Here is a 22,247-nt window from a genome sequence, read left to right as displayed (position 1 = left end):
TTTTTTTTTTTTTTTTTTTTTTTTTTTTTGGCTGAAGTACTTTGAGGAAAGGGTCCAAATCAAACATCTAATGACAGCTGCCACCCACAGCTCCATGAGCACAGCAGAGGTTGTGGGAAGACAGGAGGTGTGTGTGTGCTCAGGGAGTACGGCTGAGGCAGCAGGTGGAAGCCCCGGGGCAATGACAGCCCGTTACCAGGAGCAGAGTTAGTTCATCCCAGCTCTGGGAAGGTGCCATGGCATTTACAAGTGACGCAGCTGTGAGTAAGGATGAGACAGGGATGGCAGGCAGGGAAAGAGAATCTCAATGGAAAATATGCAAGAATGACACTGAAGATACACAACGGGGGTGAAGGAAAAAGAGAGAGTATGTGAATGAGGAGGCAAATGACGGAGGAGGAGCAGACCAGGCACACGTATCAGGGACGTGCACAGCTCCAAAGCTGTCGATAGCAGGAGCTCCCTTACACAGGGAGATGTTTTGTGCAGCAGAACTGCGCAGCCATCGATCACCGAGTGACAGGTTCGCACAGGTTCAGGGGGGCTGTTTGGAAATGGCACCCTGGAGGCAGGAGGGACAGGACACGGTTCAGGCTGTGTTACCTGATGGCATCGGAGGCTACGTCTGTCCATGAACATCAACTTCAGCTCTGCAGAGATGGGGCTGCTGCAGACAGCGGTCTGTCACAAGGTATGGAGAGATCAAGTAAGATCCTTAACAAGCTAAAATATATGTGTAATTTCATGAATTACAAAAGCTGTTCGTCTTCCCACCTTCTCACACTATGACTGTCAAATTATTAATAAAAGGCCATGTTTGATACTGGATTAAGGAGCTGCAGTGCCTGAAATGTATCCTGTATGCTAAATAACTGCTGCCTGCACAAACCACACTAACAGAAACCCCTGCACACAAGGATTTTTACATTTGCAATCATCCTGGCTGAAAAACTGTTCAACGTCACTTTGCTAAGTTTCAAGACTGTGCAGCCAAGCCATCCCCCGCTAGCTCCACCCCAGCCCCTTTCACTGGAGTTGCTTAACCTCTGGTGATTGTAGCCCATAAAACTCTTTTTTTTCCCTCTTCAACACTGCGTAACAACACCTCCACACAGGAGTTAACTGTTCTCTCCAAAACCCCATACCACACCATGGGGCCAACGTGATGAGGACACCGAGGGCTTCCATCCTCAGCGGGCACTGCCAAGGCCCTGTACCGCTGGGCTGGGTACGAAGGCAGGCGGGGGAAGGCCCAGCTCCCCCACAGCCACTGCCAAGGCCCTGTACCGCTGGGCAGGCCCGCGAGCAGAGGCTGCAGGCTCAGCCCTCAAGCCGTGCTGTGCTGCCTTACCGTGCCTGCAGAGGCCAGGCGGGGGTGGCCGCGCTGCCCCTCTCTCCCCGCTCTCGCCCCGCGGCCCAAGCCCCCTACAGCGCGGTCCCGCAGCGCGCTTCGCACCTCAGAGCTGCCGCCGCGAGGGAACGCCGAGCGCGCATGCGCGACAGCCGCGGGGCGCCCGCGCGGGCAACCCTTGCGCTTGCGCACTGCCAGGCCCGCTCCCGCGCGTGCGCCCTGAGCCGCCGGGGGCTCATTCAGCTGCCGGGGACTGAAATCCCGCCGGCGGGTCTGCGCGTGCGCAGTCGGAGACGCGCAGGCGGTGACCCCACCCACACCGTGTCCTTGTCTCCGTTTCGCGGGGCCCGGGCACTGCGCATGCGCGCGGCGTGCGCGCCCCGGGGCGGTTGGCGCGCGGCGCGGCCCCGACGCAAGCGCAGAGGCGCGCGGGGTGGTCGCGCGGGAGCCGGCGCGGCGCGGGGGGGGAGACAGACAGCGGCGCAGGGGGCGGTACTTCCGGCCGCTCACTTCCGGCCCTGGCGCCGCGGCGGACGGTGTGGCAGCGCCGCTCGGCCCGCTCCGCTCCGCGCTCGCCCGCCCCGCCGCCCGCCCCCCCCTTCCCCATGCAGCGCCGCGACGACCCCGCCGCCCGCCTGGGCCGGGGGCCGGGCCCCGGCGGTGCCCCCCGGCAAGGGGCGCCTCCACCGCGGCGGCCGCCCCGTGGCGGGGGGGGCCGCGGGGCCGGCACGGGAACGCAACCGCCGCCGCTCCTGCCGCCCAGCGCTACGGCCGCCGCCTCGGCCGCTCAGGCCTCCGCCGCCGCCCCCACCCCGCTGCTGCCCGGGGCCGCTGTCAAGATGGAGCCCGAGAACAAGTACCTGCCCGAGCTGATGGCCGAGAAGGACAGCCTCGACCCGTCCTTCACGCACGCCATGCAGCTCCTCACAGCAGGTACCGGGGGCAGGCGGGGCGGAGCGGGGGGCTGGGCAGGCCGGGACCCCCGGGCAGTGCCCCCCCACCCTCCCTGTTCTCGGTGGGGCGGGCAGGGGCGGAGGCAGCTCTTAGTTAACGCCGTGTGCGGCGAGCGGGGAGAGGGACACCCCCCCCCCTCCGGGTGCCTGCGGCGACGGGGCAGCTCCCGGCCAGCCCGGGTGAAGCGGCGGCGGGCGGCCGTTATACCGACCCGTCCTGCGGTGCGAGATGCGACCCCGGGGTTTTGAAGATTAGATGTTTCTCTTTTATTTAATGTCTGTTTAGCCCCGTGCTTAATCCAGGGCCTGGGCCGGATTAAACGCAGACCCAGAACTTTCTTTTTAAAATACGACGTGCGGTCGTCTTGGCCCTTTTCATCCCTGGGGAGAGAGGGGACCGAAGAGAACGGTCAAAACTGGGGTTTTCCATGTAGCGTCTGCTTGAGTCCCTGTGAGGCATGGTTTGTGATCTCTTTGATTTTCCACTCTGGTAATCTGTATTAGAGCTTGTTTCATGCTTCTGATGAACCTAAATAGGGAATGGAAATGGCAGTCTTTGTTCTGTGCCCAGACTAGCCTTCTCCTTCCCCATCACCACTGTCCAATCGCCTGGCGGCTCTGATTTCTCCATATCTCCACAGTGCAGCTGCTGCACCCGCCTTCGGTGCTTCTATCAAGTAGATTCAGCTGCCTCAAGACACTGTAGTCAGCTTCGAAATTGGAATGAGTGAAAATATTTCCTACCACTTACTGCTTTATGTGCGTGTAGTGGCGAGCTGGGAGGTACCCGGCGCAAGGATATACTCAGATTTAATCTACAGATGAGCAGAGTGCTTAGCTCTGGTACTTATTCTGCTTTTAAATGATTTTTTTTTTAAGGTCTTTAAAACGTATAGTATTGCCGTAGTTGGTGCAGTGCTAGAGATTTTATTAGCTCCTCCTTTAATGTAGGAAATAATTCTTAGGAATTGCTGTCTCCCATTGTGCAAGTAGCTGAGGAATATCGTCATGGGTAACTTGGCATCACTCGTGGACATCTTGATCTAAATAAATTAGTTTTATAATCCGATTTTCTGTCAATTTAATGTTTTTCATTAATAAAACCCTTTAGCCAGCTGATGCTCAAGAGCTCAGTGATAATGCCTTCCAGTGAAATGAAACCTAAGGAGTTTGCTAATTCCCACACAAAGAACAGCGTTCTCAGCCCACTTAGTAAAGCTTCGTTCACTGAGTGGTGTAACAAGGATTTATGAGGTTTTTTTCATTAATTTAAAAATTGCTGATAGCAGACTGCAGCTTTCTGAAACTTAAAATTGATCACTGGAAAAGCTCCAGATGCTTCCTGCTTGCTTTGGGTGGATATTTTGAAAATTGCTGCCTTTTGGGAGCGTTCGCTAGCAGTCCAAATTCAGGACAGTCTGAGCAGGAAGCTCATGGGAAAGAATCTGAAGTGAAACGATGGTTTTATGCAACTAAATCTTTTTGCAGAGATGACCCCAAACTGATCTGGATTGCTCAGAATTTCTCTACTGCTGTGGCACCCTTTGGGGATGTCACGTTGGAGAAGCTGCTGAAAAGCTTACTTTGGCATTTAGGTCTGGGCCAAAGATTGTAATGCATACGGCCGGCACAACTTAAGCAAAATGACTTCCAGACAAAGAAATGACTGATTATTGAATGTCAGCAGTATTCTTATTCCAGCCTTTTTTCAGGAGTGGAAGTTGCTTGTCCTGCCCGCCTCTGGGAGGGAATCCTGCAGGAGTTCTGCATTGAAACTAAGACTTCTTTAAAAACAATATGTAAAAGTAATCTAAAATACTTCTGTGGTTCTAAAGCTGCTTAGCGTTTCTAGAGAAAATTAGCATTATTTAGGAGCAAGATGAAGGGCAACACAGTGATGTAATACTGATTCTCGAACAACGTATTGTGTGATGAAAAGGCAGTAAAGTTGGGTAGGTTTTGGGGTTCTGTTACACAACGCCCTGAAAAGAAACTGAAAACTGGGATTTCTTGCACCTTGGAATATGATCCACGTTACCTCACTCCTGTGATTCAGGGTCTGTGTGACCTTCCTCTTCCATAGGAACAAGAAAACCCTTTTTCCTCGCTTTGATTTATGCCCTCCATCTGCTGCGGGGAGGGCGGGAGGAGATGCTGCTGTTCTGAAAGGCACAGTCCTCTGCTTGCGTGCATTGGGAAGACAGGAGACGTCCACCAATGTGGTAGCTAGGCATAGGGGGTTTTTTTTCAAATTCTTTTGGTAATCTTAGCTCCATTTCATGGAGAAACTCCCAAGTGAAAAGAGCTGGTCATCTCTGAGCTTCCTATGCTGCAAACAGATCTGTGAGCTATGTCATCCCACTAGCAAGTCTCTACATAGCTGGCATCATCTCGGTCCTTATGTTAAATGCAGCCCTTTCCATCCCCAGAAGTGCAGAGCGGTGAGGGGGGATGGAGATGGGAGCTGAGGGGTGGATTCAGAGCAGCGGGCAGGGAGGGAGCGCTGAGCAATTGGAGCAACACATTGCAGAGCAGGGAGTGGCGTGAGGTGTCAGAGGACTGCTCGACAATCCCCTGCTGCCCGGCTGCTGCTTGTGCTGGGCTCGCCCAGGCCGTGTGGACTCCTAGGAGAGGAAAAAAGGGCCGTATGGGAAAGTCAGATGGACGGGCGGTGGCCTCGCTGGAGTGACTTGCCAAGGAACCAAATAGTGGGATTAGAGACGGGCTGAGGTCACAGGGGTGATGAGAAACTGTATGTAACCCAGAGCAATAAAACGTCCTGAAGCTTGCTTAGCGCGCAGTGAAGGCTGTCCCGAAATGGAGAAGGTTTTCTAAATTTCTGTGTTTCCAAGTGTACGCCCTACCCCCCAAAGGAGCTGTAACTGCTGCCTTAAACCTGTGCCCAGATGTCGCAGATTGTGATATGCTGATGTCGTTTCACTGTTGCATTTTTAAATGTGTATATTGCTAAGCCATGCCAACATTATTAGATGCTGATGCTAGCCTGCCTGTCACTGCTGTGACTCTGCCTCCTCCCACTCCTCTCCCAGGAGCCTCTACTACCTGTGCCATTTCTCATAGCTCACCTCCAGGCTTTCTCTTCCCTGCCTCATGCTTGAGCAGTGTTTCTTTTCTTCCCCATGCCCCTTCTCCCTGTGCTAGTGGCAGTCCCCTCCTTTCTCAGCAAAGCTCCAAAGCAGAGCTCTCTGCATACAGATCCCAGTGTACAGGGTGTGGGGGGCATTTCAGCAGAAAGCGGGAGGGAAATGGTGGGGTTAGGCTTGCCAAATTCTGCAGCTTCCACTCTTGGCAGAGTCCATCCAGGAGCAGGTCCCTGCTTCCTCTCCTGGGAAGTCAAACCAGCTGGGGAGCAGTAGCGTAGGAGAGAGGGGGCTCTGGCTCCCATCCCCAGACTCTCTTGGGTTTTTGGTGGGGTTTTTTGTTGGTTTTTGGGCACGGGGTCAGTATTATCGTACTGTTAAGATAATACTCTCAGTATTATGAATAAACAGAATGTGTCTCTGCTTACAGAGCACAAGTGTGCTGCAGGACAATGTTTAATACGGGGGTTTTTTTGTTAAGGAAGAGCTTGGGCTTAGATCAGGAGTAGCACTGTGGCTGCTTAGCCTCCTCCTTGTGAAGCAGCGGTGTTACCAACCCCCTTTACCTACCCCTTAGGATTTCTTCTGAGACAATGCAATCACTGCCCCACATGAAGTCCTGGAAACCACTGCCACACATGCCGCCAGACTGCTGACATTCCCCGTGGCAAGAAGGTAACCTTCTGCTGCACCTCTGACACGGCTTTAAAAAATCAGCACTGAAATGAGGCATGCTTAATCCCTCAAGGTATACGTACGCTTCTCCTTCATATCAGTAAGTGGTCTGACAAACTGCTACCACTCATCAGTTCATTCAGTACTGCTTCATGTTGCGTAGCTAATATGCCAGGATGCATACAGATAACGCTGGAATCCAGAGCAGTAGGACACGTCACAAGTGGCATGTTTTTAGTCCTCCTTCACACCTATTTCCAGACTTGGTGTTTGTTCTGAAGGTGTGAAGGGGACTGCTAGGTCACCCGCGCTGACCTGAATTGCAAAAGCTAGAGAGCTCGCAGTTATTCTGCTGTGCAGGGTTTTTTCTTCTCCTGTGTGTTGTGTTTCATTTGAAGATGTGGTGGTGGTGGATCCGATGCTTTTCTTAGCAAATGGTTAATTATTTGTTGCTCTCACAGACCAATTCCCAGATGTCATTGCTAGTGTTGGAGGAGGCAGAGTGGATTTTGCCGTGTGATTGATGTGAACTGTGATTCACTGGTTTGCAGAGGCTGGTGTCTGATGGCGTGGTGTTTTGACAAGGTAGAAGATGCCTCTGGGTGGTTTAATTTACATCAAGAAAGTTTTAGAGTGCTTTTATTCTTGATGTGCGCATAGAAAACCCTTCTTGTTAATATGCAGAATTCATTTACTGTTTTTGGAGAATGAAAATACTTGAGAAGTAATCACATTGCATTGTAGGGTCTAAAGCTATGCCTAACCAGGGATAAGGCCACCAGTGCAATCTTTAGTTTCCAAATCTTGATTCTCTGATCTGTTCTTATAGCTAAAATTTAAAAACTATGTAAAACTAACCAAGGCAGCCAGCTCCTTTGCTTATTTTATAAATTTGACAGTGCTTGAACTTCTGGGTTTTTGATTTTTGCATAGTGTCTTCAGAAAATAATTTCTTTTTAAAGAAAAAATCAAACTATCTTTTTCAAAGCTATTAGACCCGGTAGTTTCATTTAAACTAAGCAGTCATGGTAACACTTTTGTAAGGGAGCCAAGGTGCTGTTGCAAGCAGAAATACAAAATTTGGTTGTTTTTTTTTTTTCATAATTATGCAACACAATCTCCAAGTTCTATATTTAGGTCTCTAAACTAAAAAACAGTTTATATTACCATGTCCATAACTGAAAAAATAAAATACTGATCATTTGATCACGTTTTCTTAAGGTTGGTTTTGTTTAGGGTTTTTTTTTTTTTTGGTTGCACATCTAGTTGCTTGACTTCCTTGTGGGCTGCACCATTTGAAAGATGCTTCTCAGCCCATGAGGCTGTGGCAGCCTGTCCAGTCGCAGTCAGAAGGATGATGGTAACCCATTGTTCCTATTTCTGGTTGGATGATATGAGACTATTACTAGGTGGATAATATGCCGAGTATCTGGTACGCCAGTCTTCCAAAACTGCAAACATGAACATTTAGGCTAAAGTACATAGTTTCTGACACAGACAGAAATTACAGGAAACACAAAATATTGCAGCTGCCCTCTTTAAATTCTGGTAATGACTAAGCAGTCTTCAGTTTCAGTTTTGTCTTGCAGCTTTAATCCAGTTATGCGTATAATCTTGTGAAAGTGTCTCTCTTTCCCCTGAGATGTGAGAAGTTGTATTTAGAGCACTTTCGACTCAGAAGAGATATTTATAGTTCTTGGGTTTGCTGGTGAAATGGCACAATTTAACTTTTAAGGAAGGGTCATGATCCTCCCCTGATGAGCATCCGTAAATAATCATTTGTGAGGGCTATGCATGGTGTGACCCATTTATTTTTTTTGTTGTTGGACCAAAGAGTGTGTAATGGTTCATCAATAATTTGGGATTGTAAATAATGGATTGGCTCCAAATTTGAGGGAACTTGTCTAGTTTTTGGCCATTAAATAAAAATTGTACATGACTGGGCATCTCTGGAAAAGAAAAGCCATTCAGCTATGGGCTACATTCTTCTGAAAAATGTTGGGTGTTTTTCTTGTGCATTAATGGCTGAAGAACCTATGGTAGAAATGCCTGCCTTGACGATGATCTTCAGTCTGCTCCATTGGGGTCATCTTTCATGAGATGACTGTCTCCTGCCATCTCTCAGTGAAAGTTTAATTTCTAGCCAGATTTGAAAAGGTGTTTGTGTACTAGTTCCTGATTGGCCTACCTTAATGACCTACTTCCAGAAGGTTATTTGGTCTTTGTTCCAGATCCCCCTCAGGCTGCAGCATGCCTTCAGCTCAGTCAGGACACCTCGGGTGTTTTTCCAAGACTCTGCAATTCACAATATACAATTAAAAATCAGAATCTTATTTTGAGACATGAACATTTGTAGTCGTGTTGCCTGAATCAAGTTAAGGACTTTCTGACGCTCACTTTTATGGCTACGTGTCTGAGGCTTACAACTTAAAAAACAAGTTATGAATTGCTTGTGTGATAAAGATGCATTCATTTAATGAAATGAAGCTTATAAGAATTTCATAAGCCAGACTACGCTCTGGTGTGTCACTCATTCGGGCTTCTGCTTATTAGGAATGTTTTTAACTTAACTGAAATTCATAGTGTCAGTGTGTGTTGGCACCACTAATTAAATTACAGATTTAAAATAGTGCATCGGCTTGAATGACAAAAACTTGCCTGATTTGCTGATGGCTGCTGCGTTACAGCAAGCGTACACAGTCAGTGTAGCTGGGGCTGGTTTCTTTGTAGGTTTAGGAGTCTACACGTGGGTGCTGCATTCGGTGGAGGCATGAGGTTGGGGAAGGCACAGCAGAAGTGATACGCACAACTGTACTTGCAGTTTCCTACTTTTATCTGTTGAAGTTATTTGTAGGGCATTCTCTGCTGTTCTTTTGTTTGTTTGTTTGTTCATTACCCTGGTTTTGGCCTTCTGGAATCCCTAGATGTGAAGGGAGGAAGGGGCAAGCTGGGCTAGCACTAAAGAGGTGGCCTGTCTATCCAGATGCCATTAATGCAATTATAACTGTTCATATATTCACAGAGAATGAGGGTGGTATGTCCTGTCATAATTCCAACTCTAAAATTGATTCTTGTTTGAGGAATATAAGCAGCCCTATTTTTATCTTGTTTAGAAATTGAAAAAATTCAGAAGGGTGAAACAACAAAGAAGGATGAGGAAGAGAACTACCTGGATTTATTTTCCCACAAGAATATGAAACTGAAAGAACGAGTTCTGATACCTGTCAAACAGTACCCCAAGGTGAGGGCCAGAAAATAGCTTACTGAATCTCTGTGATTTGCTTATTTTCTGTGGATTTTATGGCTGACTTTTAGAGATAGTAGCTGTCAAAGTGTCATCAAGAGTTATGCCAGTGTTCCACTATCGCTACAGAATTTTTCCTATGCAAGCTTGCAGGATCTTATTTCTAATACATGACATTTCTAGAATGTTTTGGGATAAAGCTAAATGGTGATGCATAGTTGTGATCTTTTATTACTAGAATAGACGCTTTCACGTGTAGAGCTTTGTGTTTTACAGTTAAGAACTCATTTAACTCAAGTCTTGCTGCCTGTAAAACTTCTGGAGAGTAGATGTTAGAATTAAACACTTTATGTCAGTTACTTTAGCTTGATTTTCTGATGGAGCATTTTTTCATGAAAAGAATGTTCTGGAACTTAAATTTTCCTGTGCGTTTTTTGGTCTGTATTTTTTTGGTGAGGTGAAGAGAAAATGGAGTGGCTAAATTTTTTTTGTCAGCCAGCATAACATTCAGAAAAGCTTTTGTTAAGGCTACTGAGCTCTGGAGCTAATTTTTTTTCCTTCTTATTTTTTTTTCTTCATTTACAGTTCAACTTTGTTGGAAAGATTTTGGGACCTCAAGGCAACACCATCAAGAGACTTCAGGAAGAAACTGGTGCTAAGATTTCTGTGCTTGGGAAGGGTTCAATGCGAGATAAAGCGAAGGTGAGGGCATCACCCTTGAAACCATGTAATGCCTTTCATATTGCTATGAGAAGTAGTGGTTCTTGGAGCGTTTTATAAAATATTAAAATCCAAAAGCAATGGCATTAGGAAGTCACCCTTCCTAAATTGTTCTGTGCATGTTGGGAGCACTCTTGATGGAGCGTGTCTCAGACTAAGTCACCTTTTGATATGCTGTACCCTTGGATGCGGAGATAGTTTATATGAAAGGTGAAGTACAGCGTTTATAAAATAAGAATTAATTCCAGCTACTATGTGAAGAGTTATTCACTAAAGGAATAGGTTTTCCCCCCCAGAAAAAAAAAAATCTCTTTCCCAGCTGTTCCCTCTGAAATCCTTAAATTCTCATGGTTCACTGAAGATGCTGGAGCACTATGTTCCTGGTAATCTTCAGTGAATCACAAACTGCTAGGAGGGGGTTTTTGAGCAGAAAAAATGAAATTTTTTTTTTTTCTTCCTGCTTACTCCCAAAACTGAGCTAACAATCAACAGAGCTGTAATCTAACTCAGCTTTTTATTTTAGCAGCATGAAAAGCTTTTACACTTCTAGCTTATTTGTAGCTTCTTAAACCCATGTAACACAGGTATCCAAGAGCAGAGTTAAAGAACAAGCTTGTTTGAGGCATTAGACTTCACTGGGTGGTAAAGAGCACCTCTGGCAGAAAGGTGGTGTAGAAGAGGAAGAACACTGCTTGTGTGCTTAATCTTCTGAAGGAAAAAAGTGGCTGGCATCAATGCATTAGCAAAAATACCTGTCACCTGAAAAGGCAGCTATAAAAAGATGGAAGCTGTAGATTGTGTGTGGCTTTTTATAAAACTGTATATTCATGTGTACGTTACTATGATCTGTGTCCAGGCATGGCCAAAATGCTTTTACAGCTATTTCCTGTTAAGGTGTGGAAAATCAGATAAAAGAAAAGTAGTTTCTCTGCATCTGACTTAGTTTTAGGAATCTCTAATCTGCTTTGTTTCAGGAGGAAGAACTGCGTAAAGGGGGAGATCCTAAATACGCTCATCTAAATATGGATTTGCATGTCTTCATTGAAGTTTTTGGACCCCCTTGTGAAGCGTATGCTCTGATGGCTCACGCCATGGAAGAAGTCAAGAAGTTCCTTGTTCCAGTACGTACACTGATGTTCTCTCCTTTTTGAAGGAGGTAGATGGGTTGTGAATCTGGCTGTAAGGATGAGTAAGATTTGCACAGTGTAAGGCTCATGCTACAGGAACTGGTGTCGTAGAGGAGTCCTTGAGTATTAAGTGTGTGTGTGCGGCAGCTTAAGATGAGCCCATTAATCTTGCATGAAGGCATGTATTATTCCCCTAACCATAATTAGAAAGGCGTACACTTACAGGGCAACTGTACAGAGCACTTGAAGTATTTCTTTCCCAGCCCTAGCTGTGGACCCCGGGGTGGGTGGGTAGCTTGTCTAGCTCCATGTGTCAGTTTTAGTGGGAGAGTAAGTTTAGCCATGCCTGGTGTGGAAGAGACTTCTTGGTTGGGTTCCTCTGACTTGGAATTGTAGCGTAGAAATCTGGTTAGAAAACTTTGTTGGTCAGATCAGAAACTGTAAGGCTGGAGGTGTTTGCTGTGCTCTAAAGGACTGGGGTGAGGATGAGGAGGGTGACTGCCCAGGCAGCTCGGTAGTATTCGGTGTTGTAGCTAGTTTCTGAGACACATCTGTTAAATCAGTATTTCTATTGCTTTAAATGCGTGTGATGTGCAGGAACCTCTGTGCTAATCAGGCATTTATACAAATGACACTTCTCTATTTGTGGGCGTCTTGCTGGTGAACCTTGTAACACCTTTATGGTCAGCTTCATGTTGGTTTGGTGCCAGCTAGAGTATTTACTCCAAGAACTGCAGAATCTGAAGGAGTCTGTTGCATGTTATTAAAATTATAGTGTTGCTTGCTAAATTAGGAAAAAAAAAAACAAAATGGGAAAGCAGCACGCAGTGCTCCCTGCTTCTGGCTAGCTCAGCCTGTAATTCAGAGTCCTGGCAGGTAGAGAGCTGAATATACCCTGACGCCATGTTCCCCAGCTGAGGCTGGGAGCTCAGATATTCTGCCTGAAATAGCAGGGATGGGTGGAACCCGAGAGAGGTGGGTAACAGGGAAGCGTGGAAAAGCGTGTGGGTACTGTGTGATTTCTGTGAGTCTGACACAGAGGAGAGATTGCCCTGTGAAGTGTCTTGGAAGGAAAGAGGTCATCTTCAAGGAGCCTCTGGGAGGTACAAAACCTCAGCTCGCTAAAGCAGGCGTGCAGCCTTGCTATTTAAAGTGTCTCATCGCTGCCTTCAAACAATGTGTTAAACTTGTGAAAATTGACAGAGAAGTCACTATGGAAGCCAGCAGTGCTGTGAAGACACATCTGGTAGGAGAGTCCTTGCTTTGGTGTTGCCATGGCATCATTAAGATCCTCCATGCAAGGCCCAGCCTGTCTGTGTGTTGAAGGGAGGGGTACAGTGAATTCTGTGGGGTCACCAGAGATCTGTACTAATTCCTGAAGCTAGATCCCCTGAGGTGATAAAAATGCATGAAGCCAGACACACACTGTGTTCCTAAGAATCTGAAAAGACAGCCTGGATTTGCAAATGGGTGTTTACTCTTTGTCAGGCTGCATCCTATCCTGTTCCTTCAGTGTGTCAGGAACACAGCAGGATTTTATGTTATGTGGGCTCACTGCCAGCCACTTGCCTTTAAATGGGAGCAGTACAGTGCTTGAGGTGAGATATGTCTTGTCTGACTTCACCTCTAACTCTCCAAGCAAATAAATCTTGCTGACATCCCTGGGGTGCCGGACACCAGCTACCTCCAGAACCCCCAGGAGAGAGGGGGGACCCTGGGGACCAGCCGCAGCGCTCGCTGCAGCTCCCGGATTGCAGGTGGTGTGCCCTTCTTGGCCCGTTTGGAGAAGGCTGGCAGTTGTGCGCTGCTGCCTGCTGAGCAAATCCCTGTAAAACTAACCAGCAGCTTTTAATTTAGGACTATCAGGTTATTTTTATTCTAGCACGGTAGCCTGTGATATCCTGGAGCACAGACCGACTAGTTAGCTAGTCTGGAGCTGACTCTTTCCCCTCTTTAGGATATGATGGATGATATCTGTCAGGAGCAATTCTTGGAGCTCTCCTATCTGAACGGTGTACCAGAGCCAACTCGTGGCCGAGGAGTCCCTGTGCGGGGAAGGGGAGCAGCTCCACCACCGCCTCCGCCTGTTCCAAGGTACTTTCCCCAAAGCACAGGCCTAGAAATGCTGCATCTTGCTCAGAGTTGTCCTGCCAGACGAGGTTCAGCTACTTGTCCTTGCACATCAGCCGTTGGCCTTGACCTTGGCTTTTGGCCACAGCTTTTTAGCCTTGTGTTGCAATGCTTTTAGCATGCTGACATCGACTGGTTTGTGTGTTTCGAGATGCAATCTGGCACAGTGGATGTCTTCTGTATTATTTTTGATGTCTGAAATCAGTAGCTTCATAAAGTAACCTTTCAAAAATTGGCCTATGAAATCATGTGTAGATAGATGTGTCATGTTTGCTTCTGTAGCCTTCAGCAGAATTAAGCATTTCCAGTTTAAACTGACCTTCGTTTGAAAGTTATAGGATGGCATGATTCTGTCAGTGCTGTCAAGGCATTGGGATAAATTGGTGATAAAACTCTGTTGCTATAGTTCTTGCTTCGCTACCTATTTCATGGAGGGAAAGTCTTTGCTTCTGAGTGTTTAGCCCAGCAGTGTCCCTGCCCATCTCGTCCTGGAGGTCTGGCAGTCATTACAGGTTAGTGATAGAGGGTTGTTTAAAATGAACTCTGTGAAATGACTTGGCCAAAGTTCTGTATCAGATTTATTTCTTTGTCTGCACAACGTCTAATGCAGTAGAGTCTCATCCCAGAAGAGGTTTTTGTAAATCCTGCAGTACAACATTGTTAACAATTCTTGTGCTTTCATTCCTGATTAAGAATTCATGGCTTAGTTAACGGTGACTGTATTTATTTATCAAGCTATTGCATTTTAAAGTAGGTGTAAGAGGCGTATGCGCTGCCCTCAGTATTCCGCACACGAGCAGTACAGCAGTAGCTGTTCACAGCCCTTTTTATCTCCTTTCCAGGGGGCGTGGTGTTGGTCCTCCCCCTCCTCCTCCTCCTCCTCGGGGGGCCCTTGTGCGAGGAGCCCCGGTGCGGGGTGCCATTGCCAGGGGAGCTGCTGTAGCCCGCGGAGTACCTCCTCCCCCGGCAGTACGGGGTGCTCCTGCACCCAGAGCACGTGCAGCCGGCATTCAGAGAATACCGCTTCCTCCTCCTCCCGCACCAGAAACCTATGAGGAATATGTAAGAAACCATTTATCTTTGTTTTTTCTTTAATTCCAGCTAGCTGACCGTGTACTAGATACTCAACATTATTGAAATGAGGGCTAACAGCAGTAAGATTGCTCTGGAGAAGCGACCACCAGTGCAGACACTGGTATGGTTCTGGGTGACCTGCTCTGCCTCTTTAGCCCTCAAAGTGGGAACTGCTAGTGTCCTAAATACAGGGTAAACGGTGGTTTTTATGAAACTGAAATGTGCCCCCAAGACTGCAGTTTGCCATAACTATCGGGAGAAAAACTCCATCACAAAGATTGATGTAGTTCACATCCCATTCTCTTTGTGCAAGAGAATTCTTCGAGCAAGAGACACCAAAGGTTTCTTACTGCCCCTAAAATCCTTAAAGTAAATACGTGAATGAACGTGGTGATGTTTCCAGTCATGTAACTAAACACCACCCTCCTGCCAAGCTTATCTTAGCATCTGTGCTCTTGGTATCCTAAACAAAAAACAAGACAACTGGTTTTGATGCACAGCAGCACTTTTGGGAATCATCGCAAACACTGATACATCTAAAAAGTCTGTTTCTCCTCTTGGTGAAACTTCTCAGTTTTTCCCCTGAAACTAGTGATAACTTAATAGGTTGGGTTTTGTCTACCTGTAAACTGTGGTTTAAATAATGCAGTTGCAGGGCTCCTGGCACACGGACTTGTACCGCAGACAAACTGCAGCCTTGGACATGTGAATGAGTTTGAATTTTAGTGTGTGTCCTGGTTTCGGTGTGGTTCATTGCTCCCAAGGCACAGGACACGAGCAGATCTTATGATTGTGAGCCCCTTCCCTGTGGCAGACAAGGATTCACAGGCTCCTCTGAAAGCTGCTGTGGCCTGAATTCAGTTTTGCCGTTCCTCTTGGTCAGGCATTAACCTTTGGTCCTTCCATTAACGCCGTTTACGTCATCATCCGTTTCAGGGCTATGATGATGCATATGCAGACCAGAGCTATGAGGGGTATGAAGGCTACTACAGCCAGGGCCAAGGGTAAGTTTGCTTGTCTCCTATCTGTTACTGAGAAAATTATGCATGATCTTTTTTTTTTCTTCTAAGGAAATGGAAACACTCATTTCTGAGTTTGAGCTGTAGGGAAAGTGCCCTATTCTGCTGGAATCCAGGAGTGCCTGGGAAATAACTTTTGGGAGTGTCCCAGTGTCCTTGACAATTCTGTAAAAGCAGCAATCAGACACACCACAGCCATGAGCAATATTGGGCATCTTTGCTTTTCGAGTGTTTGTGCAAGTTGTGTCAGTTTAAGAATACAGTTTCAACGCTGTATGTAACCAAAATAATTACTCTTCCAGGGACACAGAATACTATGATTATGGACACGGGGAGGCACAGGAAACCTATGAAGCTTATGGTATGTCTGGGAATACTGTTCTCTTGACAGGGAAGGGGCTGCACAAAGTTGGGAATTGCCTGCAGCGGTTGCACGTAGTTGGGAATTGCTTGTGGTCGACCAGCTATTTTCCAGTGTCGCTCCATGCTCTGAGCAAAACGTTACTGAGGAGAACCTCAGGGAGTTTTCATGGTAGAATATTTATACCCTACAGATTATCCAGGTCTGAACAACCCAAGGCATTCTGTGGTTTTTAGGTTCTTATCTAGCTTGATTGTCTCAAAGGTGACACTTTTAAAATTCCATTTTTTAACTATGGAAATATCTTTTCATTTCCTTGTGGCTTTAGAATATATTAAGCGCTCTGGATTTCCACCCACAGTGCTACTTTTGCTGCAGTCTGTTTTTTACGGATTATATTTTGTTGAGCTGGATGAGTGCATGGTTCCATCTGCTTCCATATCCTCAAAAACCCGCTAGCTGATACTGACTCTGCACTATACATTTGCTTGAAAAATGGATTTAAATGTCATATGAAGGCCTCCCTTTAACTTTGGTCAAGTCAATATGACTTGCAAGTAGTCTATGAAGTTCAGCTAATTTGAATTACGTAAAGCTATCAATTTAAGACTGAGGGGCGTGGGGGACCAATTTAACCACAACTGTGTAAATCACCAGCTGTTGAGAACAATAGGCCTTATCTGAGGTGCCGGCAGTAAAGGATTGGGTGACTGTGTTGTTTTTTTTAATGCTAGTTCAGATAGCCGAGCTTATGAATGGCGTCTGCACGTGGCAATGACTAAGATTAATTTTCTTCTCTCTGTAAGCAGGCTGGGCTATAAACAGTTACAAAAGCTCTACAGCGAGCTGCTTAATGGCATGGAAACATGTTGTATTGAAAACAGTCCCTTTAGCAGAGCATCGGTTGCCTGAAGGCGTGATGCAGGTGATGGTAATGACCAGCTGGAGGGGCTTTCTGGGATCCTGAGGAACTGGGAATCCCCTGTGCCCTGTCCTGCTGGTATTAGGGAAGCAGAGTTGTTAATACTGTGGCTGTCTCCTCTGCCAGCCTCCGGGTGTTCCCTGCTCCGGGCTTAAGTTGTGAAAAGTTCAAATTCAGGTGCCTAACCCAGGGATGCTTTTCCAGTCTAAGATGCATTTGAATAGACAGCTGCTGTCAGTAACTGTTGGCTGTCTTTCCTGCCTTCAATGCCTTGGTTTGTTGCCTGTGTTAGTCACGCAGCACAAAGAGGCTTTTGTGCCTCCTACTTGGTAGGAGAGCGGTGGTGTTGTCTGGGATATGAAGGCCAAAATGCTCATTGTATACTTGGCATGAAGTTGCCACAGCTAATCTGTTTATCCACAGTAATTTCCTTTGGTCTCTGCTTTCATGAAAACAGAATTAGAGAAATAAATTGTTGAGCCAGGCTGGAGACAGTTTTGAGAAAATGGGAACGTGCTCCATGGTGGTAAGAACAGGCCTGGCTGTCTTCCTGCCTTCGGACACTTGCTTTCCTAAACCGGTGGCCCTGGAGAGAATGGCAGGCATGCAAGTATGAATGCTGCAAGCACAAGCTGTAATGAAAGCTGAGCTTGGCTCTTTGGGGCTTGAGCTAGCTCGAGGACAATGGGAACGCGAACTTCGTTTGCCTCGGTGGTGGTTGTACGTAGCAGAAGGGTTTGGGCTGCCCCGTCAGCAGTGAGTGCTGGTACAGCTCTAGCAAGGGACGTCTGCTCCGGAGGGGCGAGCAGATGCTGCGCGAGCTGCGGCTGTAAATTTTCCTGTGTTTGTGGAGAGGATGGAACAGCAAGTCACAGTCGGAAAGCAGACTGGTGTATGGAAGTTCAGTCGGATGCACTGCGTAAGGAATTATTTTGGCACAGTTATCCAGGAGCTGCTGTGCCTGGCGTCTGGGAAGGAGGAAGGTGCTCCCTGTAGCAGTCCCCCCCCCCAGTCAGACCCTGGGGTTAGAGATGCTGCTGGCCGCCAGCCTGAGGGGCCATGACTGCTGCGACCTTCGCCACGGCTGGCTGCCAGCGCTGCCCTGGGAATTGGCTTCGGCTCTGCTGAAATTAATTACTCCTAAAAAGGCACCGGGTTTGTCCAGCTGGGCGCTTAGCCGGGCTGTCGGAGCTGCAGGCTTCCCGGGGATCCCGCGCAAGTGGCTTTTTCCTGTAATGTCAGAAGACGTGCTGCGAACGAGAGGTTCTGGTGGACCACGAGGCATTTTGCAGGTCGGTTTTGGGGTGAAACCGCTGTGAAGATGCCCCGTGCCTCCACACGGACTCCTGAGGGGAGCCCGGCCAGCCGGCACCGCCGCTCCCTGTGTGCCCCTTGGCTCGCAGCACTCCGCCATCCTTGACTTATCCCTCTTTTTTCTGCAGGGCAAGATGACTGGAATGGAACCAGGCCCTCCCTGAAGGCCCCGCCGGCCAGGCCAGTGAAGGGGGCCTACAGAGAGCACCCATACGGACGTTATTAAAAAACAAACATGAGGGAAAAATATCAGTTATGAGCAAACAGTTGTTACTGATTCTTGTATCTCCCGGGATTCCCGTTGCTTTACCCACACCAGACAAGTAATTGTCTAACTGTTTTTCTTCGTGGCCCTTTTTCTCCCACTCCATCCTCACCCTGCATTCTGGCTTCTGTACGTAGTATTTTAAAATGAGTTAAATAGATTTAGAGGACCGACTTTAATTTTTTTTTTTAAGTGTGTAGATGGCTTTTCTTTCTTTGTTGTTTAGATAAACACAACTGTACCTTTTTTAATAAAAAAAAAAGTTGAGTTAAAAATGTTAGTTTCAAAAGTGACATGCTTTGCTTAGCAGTTATGAGATTAAGGTTTTGTTAACCTTTTAAGTTTGGTTTTAAGGAACCCATAAAAGTTGTAGTTGCAGAATCCCAAAGTAGGCTACATTTCAAAATTCAGGGCTGTTTTTAAGAATTAAAATCATAATGTAACGGTAGTAGCTGCCACCGTTTAAAAGTAACCTCAGATGTCAAACTTTCCTTAAAAGCAGATTGCTGGTGAATCTTAAGTTTAAATTTTAATACGAAGGATCCTCACACAAATTAAATAGCATTTTTTTAAAGGTAATTGACTTAAAAGAAAAAAAAAAATTAGGTTTGTAAAATTGACTTTTCTTATGTGGGTTTTGAAATCTAGCCCCGAACATGCAGTGTTGAGAGATGCTTGGGAAGCAGATTTTTCCAGTGTAAAGGGGTTCTTAGTTTGTTCTATATGAAGAACTTTTAAGGGAAAAACAAATTAAAGCATGGCTCTAATTGCCCAGTGTTTGATATTAGAAAACAGAGTATTACATGAGTAGGTCTGAACTCTGTAAAATTACAGTTTTCTCATTTTTATAGTGCTTGGGCAGATAATACAGTGCAAGTTTAAAACTGACAAAATTGTCAATATTAGCAATCCCATTGACTTGTTCAAGTGTATCTCAACACTAGCTTTGCATAAAAAGGGACACTGCAGCTGAAAAAATGAGGAAAAATTTCACTTTGTACATAGGATAAAGTCCTAATTGGATTTGTACACTGTCCTCCCACTCTGTTCTTGAAGATTAAATGCTACATGTGTAAGTCTGCCTAAATAGGTAGCTAAAACTTGTCAAAATGTCTGCCGCAGTTTGTCAATAAAGTTTAGTCCTTTTTTAATCAAAGTAAATGTGATGAATTGTCATTTTTTTGTTGAGCAATAAAATAGCTATTTTTTTCAAATAAATTTAAATTAATGCTAAAGCTAATTGTCTTTTTAAAACATGGAGACATTCTAAAAATGGTGGTTTTTGTAATTCTCACAAAAAGTTTATCAAGCTCATTGAACGAGCTAAATTTTTTTTTTTTTAAAAAAAAAAAGAAAGAAAAATTGTTTTTCACCCCCTGGAAGTTGTTGAAAGCAGTTTGTTGCTGGACTATGGCAGAAATCTGACTTCAGTCTGCTGGAAAGTGTTTATGGTTCTCTGCTGAATTACTGATTCAGATTTCAGGTGGCCTCACAGAGTTTTCCAGACTGCAGACTCCAGATTGAGTCTGAAATGGCTGGTTTAAACGTAGCGTGACAAAATGAATGCTGAAACATCCAAGGCTTAGCTGCCACCAGGAGGAGAAGGAAGCTTGCTTTCTGCTTTACGTAAATACCCCTAACCCTTGGCTAAGATGATGCCCTTCCTACTTTACGGTAGCCTTTACTTGGAAAGCCACTTAAAAATGTATCTTTGTTTGAGAAGGGTGCTGCAGTTGCTCCTCATATCCTTCTGAGAGGGTGTGTCTGTACAGATATATAATAGTTTAAAGTAAACTGCTGCTTAGAGAGACATGAAAAATGGTTTGTATTTCCCATCTGCAAAATGAATCTGGCACTCTAGGGGGAGAGAATTAAACTGCTCGGGGGTGAAAAATAGAGCATTAGGAACCAAACTGCTTGTTGCAGTGCATGATTGAGGGGAATACTTTAAAACAAAAAGTTGTATTTGTAGATTGTTATTAAAGTGTAAATAACTGAATTTTCAACAATGGTTTGGAGTCAGCTTTCAGGGCATAATGTCTTGCTTGATGAAAAGATCACCCTATACCCCCCTTTTAAAGGAAAATTATCGCAGGAGAATCAGGATGTGTAAAGCTAACATGCATCGCAAAACCCAAAAGGTAACCTAAATGTCTGATTTTAATAGCACATTTCTCTTTTACATAAACTGTGACGGCAACTTGCATAAACTTTATTGAAACAATTCTTCAGATGTTAATTTTAATGTAAAAATTTGCAAAAAATGTTTAAAATAAACATTTAAAAAAAACCACATGCTTCTGCATAAATTAGCAATAACTTTAATAATGTGCCCTTTGAAAATGCACTGTAATGTAATGTGGGCAAAAAGGAATCGGCAAGCTTAAATATCAAAAGATGTAAAATGACAACGAATATAGATAGTCCTGCTACTGCCAAAAAAAAAAAAATTCTGCTCAGTTATTTAAAAATGTAAAATGATGGCCCTTTTTAGACCCCAGTATTGATATTTACTGTGAAATGTTCAAAGCTCAGCTTAAGTTGCATGTTTTCCTTCCTGTGTAATTGCATGCAGGAATCTTTTTCTTTTGATTTGTGCTTACATTAAGGAGACTCACAAATGTCTTCAATTTGCAGGAGTCAAGAGTACATCGCTATGAATCACTTGGGCGAAGATGAGCAGGGGCAACACGAAGTGGGTAAGTTTGTTTATTTTTGCAACCCGTTGCAAGCTGCTGCCGTGTTCCGTGGGGGAGGTGGGGGGCGGCACCATCTGAGCTGCTAAATTGAAGCCATTCTTTATATACCCACAAATAAATTACTCTTGCGAAAGGCCAGTTACATGACTGACACTCTTGCAGAGGTCATGGTGTGGAGGAGGCTTCAGTATGTACCTGCCTAGAGCTCTCCCACCGAGATCCCGTGGAGAAGGAGGTTTAGGTGGATTTGAGGAGAGAAGGAAATGTGGTGAGATGTCTCTTGGCGCTGGTTCCCGGCTGAGGTGCTGGCCTTCATGAGAGCGCTCTCAGCAGCAGGGCAGCGTTAAGGTGGTTGTTACACCGTGCTCTAAAAACAGAGCAGCCCAAGGAACGCTCAGTAGGAGTTCCTATATGAGTCAATAATGCATTAAAATTGCAAAGTGCAGATTTTAGACCAGATGCTGCCCAGCTAGACCTTCCTGGTTCTACCCCTTCCACACCCCCATCCATGGGCTCTGAAATGTCATCTGGCTGCTCCTTTTTTAGGGCTTTTTTTTTTTTTTCTGATGTTGCCAGAGACGGCTCAGGCAGTGGTCCTGCCGGCCTGGCTGGGACACGTTCAGCTCAGAGCCCTTGAGAGGGGTGATGCACCCCAGCACCTTTGGGTGCTGGTGCTGGTCAGCACCCACAGTGGCGGGGCTCCCTCTGGCGGCTGCTCTGGCCCCACCGACTTGCTTATTTTTCCAAGAAATACCTTAAAAAAAATGCACACAAGTGCTTGCAAACCAAGTCGTACCTTGATTGGGGAGATTATCACGCATCGGTGCAGTGACCTGCTTACACAGCAAGGACACATCTCCCCCCAGGCCCAAAGGCAGCAGCCGTAAGCGTTTCCTTTGGGGACAGCTAATCACTTTCTCTCAAATCTCGAGATCACTGAAAGTCTGAGCTCCATAAATAGAAGAACAAAGAAATAAACTCTTGGAATGCTGAAGAAGTCTAATGGCTTCAAACGACAACTGTGAAAAGCCCTGGGCATAGGACATCGAAGGACATGTGTCTTATTTTATATGGAATTGTAAAGCTACCAAATGAGCTTCTCTTATCTTAGGAGTATTAGGAACAAGAAATGCTGCAGCAGAGTGAGATTACCCTCAATTCTTTGACTTTAACTTGAAAATTGGATCCGTAGTTTTCTGCTAGGGGAAATCATAACATGTCTGGATTTGTGGCCTGTTTATCGAATGCATCTTCATTTACAATGTAATTGGAACATCAATTTATATGGTGTT

General features: G+C 45.9%; 2 protein-coding genes across 2 annotated transcripts in view; both read left to right on the top strand.

The window, feature by feature from the left end:
- LOC141954749 (myotubularin-related protein 9-like) overlaps window positions 1-22,247 on the top strand; it is a 188,370-nt gene that overhangs the window by 95,824 nt on the left and 70,299 nt on the right. The window lies entirely within an intron of this gene.
- Window positions 1,896-19,417, top strand: KHDRBS1 (KH RNA binding domain containing, signal transduction associated 1). The gene is made up of 9 exons (XM_074894683.1): window positions 1,896-2,284; window positions 9,194-9,321; window positions 9,910-10,026; window positions 11,019-11,165; window positions 13,129-13,265; window positions 14,144-14,363; window positions 15,312-15,379; window positions 15,697-15,755; window positions 18,120-19,417. The coding sequence occupies exons 1-9, from the start codon at window positions 1,957-1,959 to the stop codon at window positions 18,215-18,217; spliced, it is 1,302 nt and encodes a 433-aa protein (XP_074750784.1). The 5' UTR covers window positions 1,896-1,956; the 3' UTR covers window positions 18,218-19,417.

Source organism: Strix uralensis, chromosome 25 (genome assembly GCF_047716275.1).
Source record: "Strix uralensis isolate ZFMK-TIS-50842 chromosome 25, bStrUra1, whole genome shotgun sequence".
NCBI classification, from domain to species: Eukaryota; Metazoa; Chordata; class Aves; order Strigiformes; family Strigidae; genus Strix; species Strix uralensis.
This window is presented reverse-complemented; position numbering and strand designations above follow the sequence as displayed.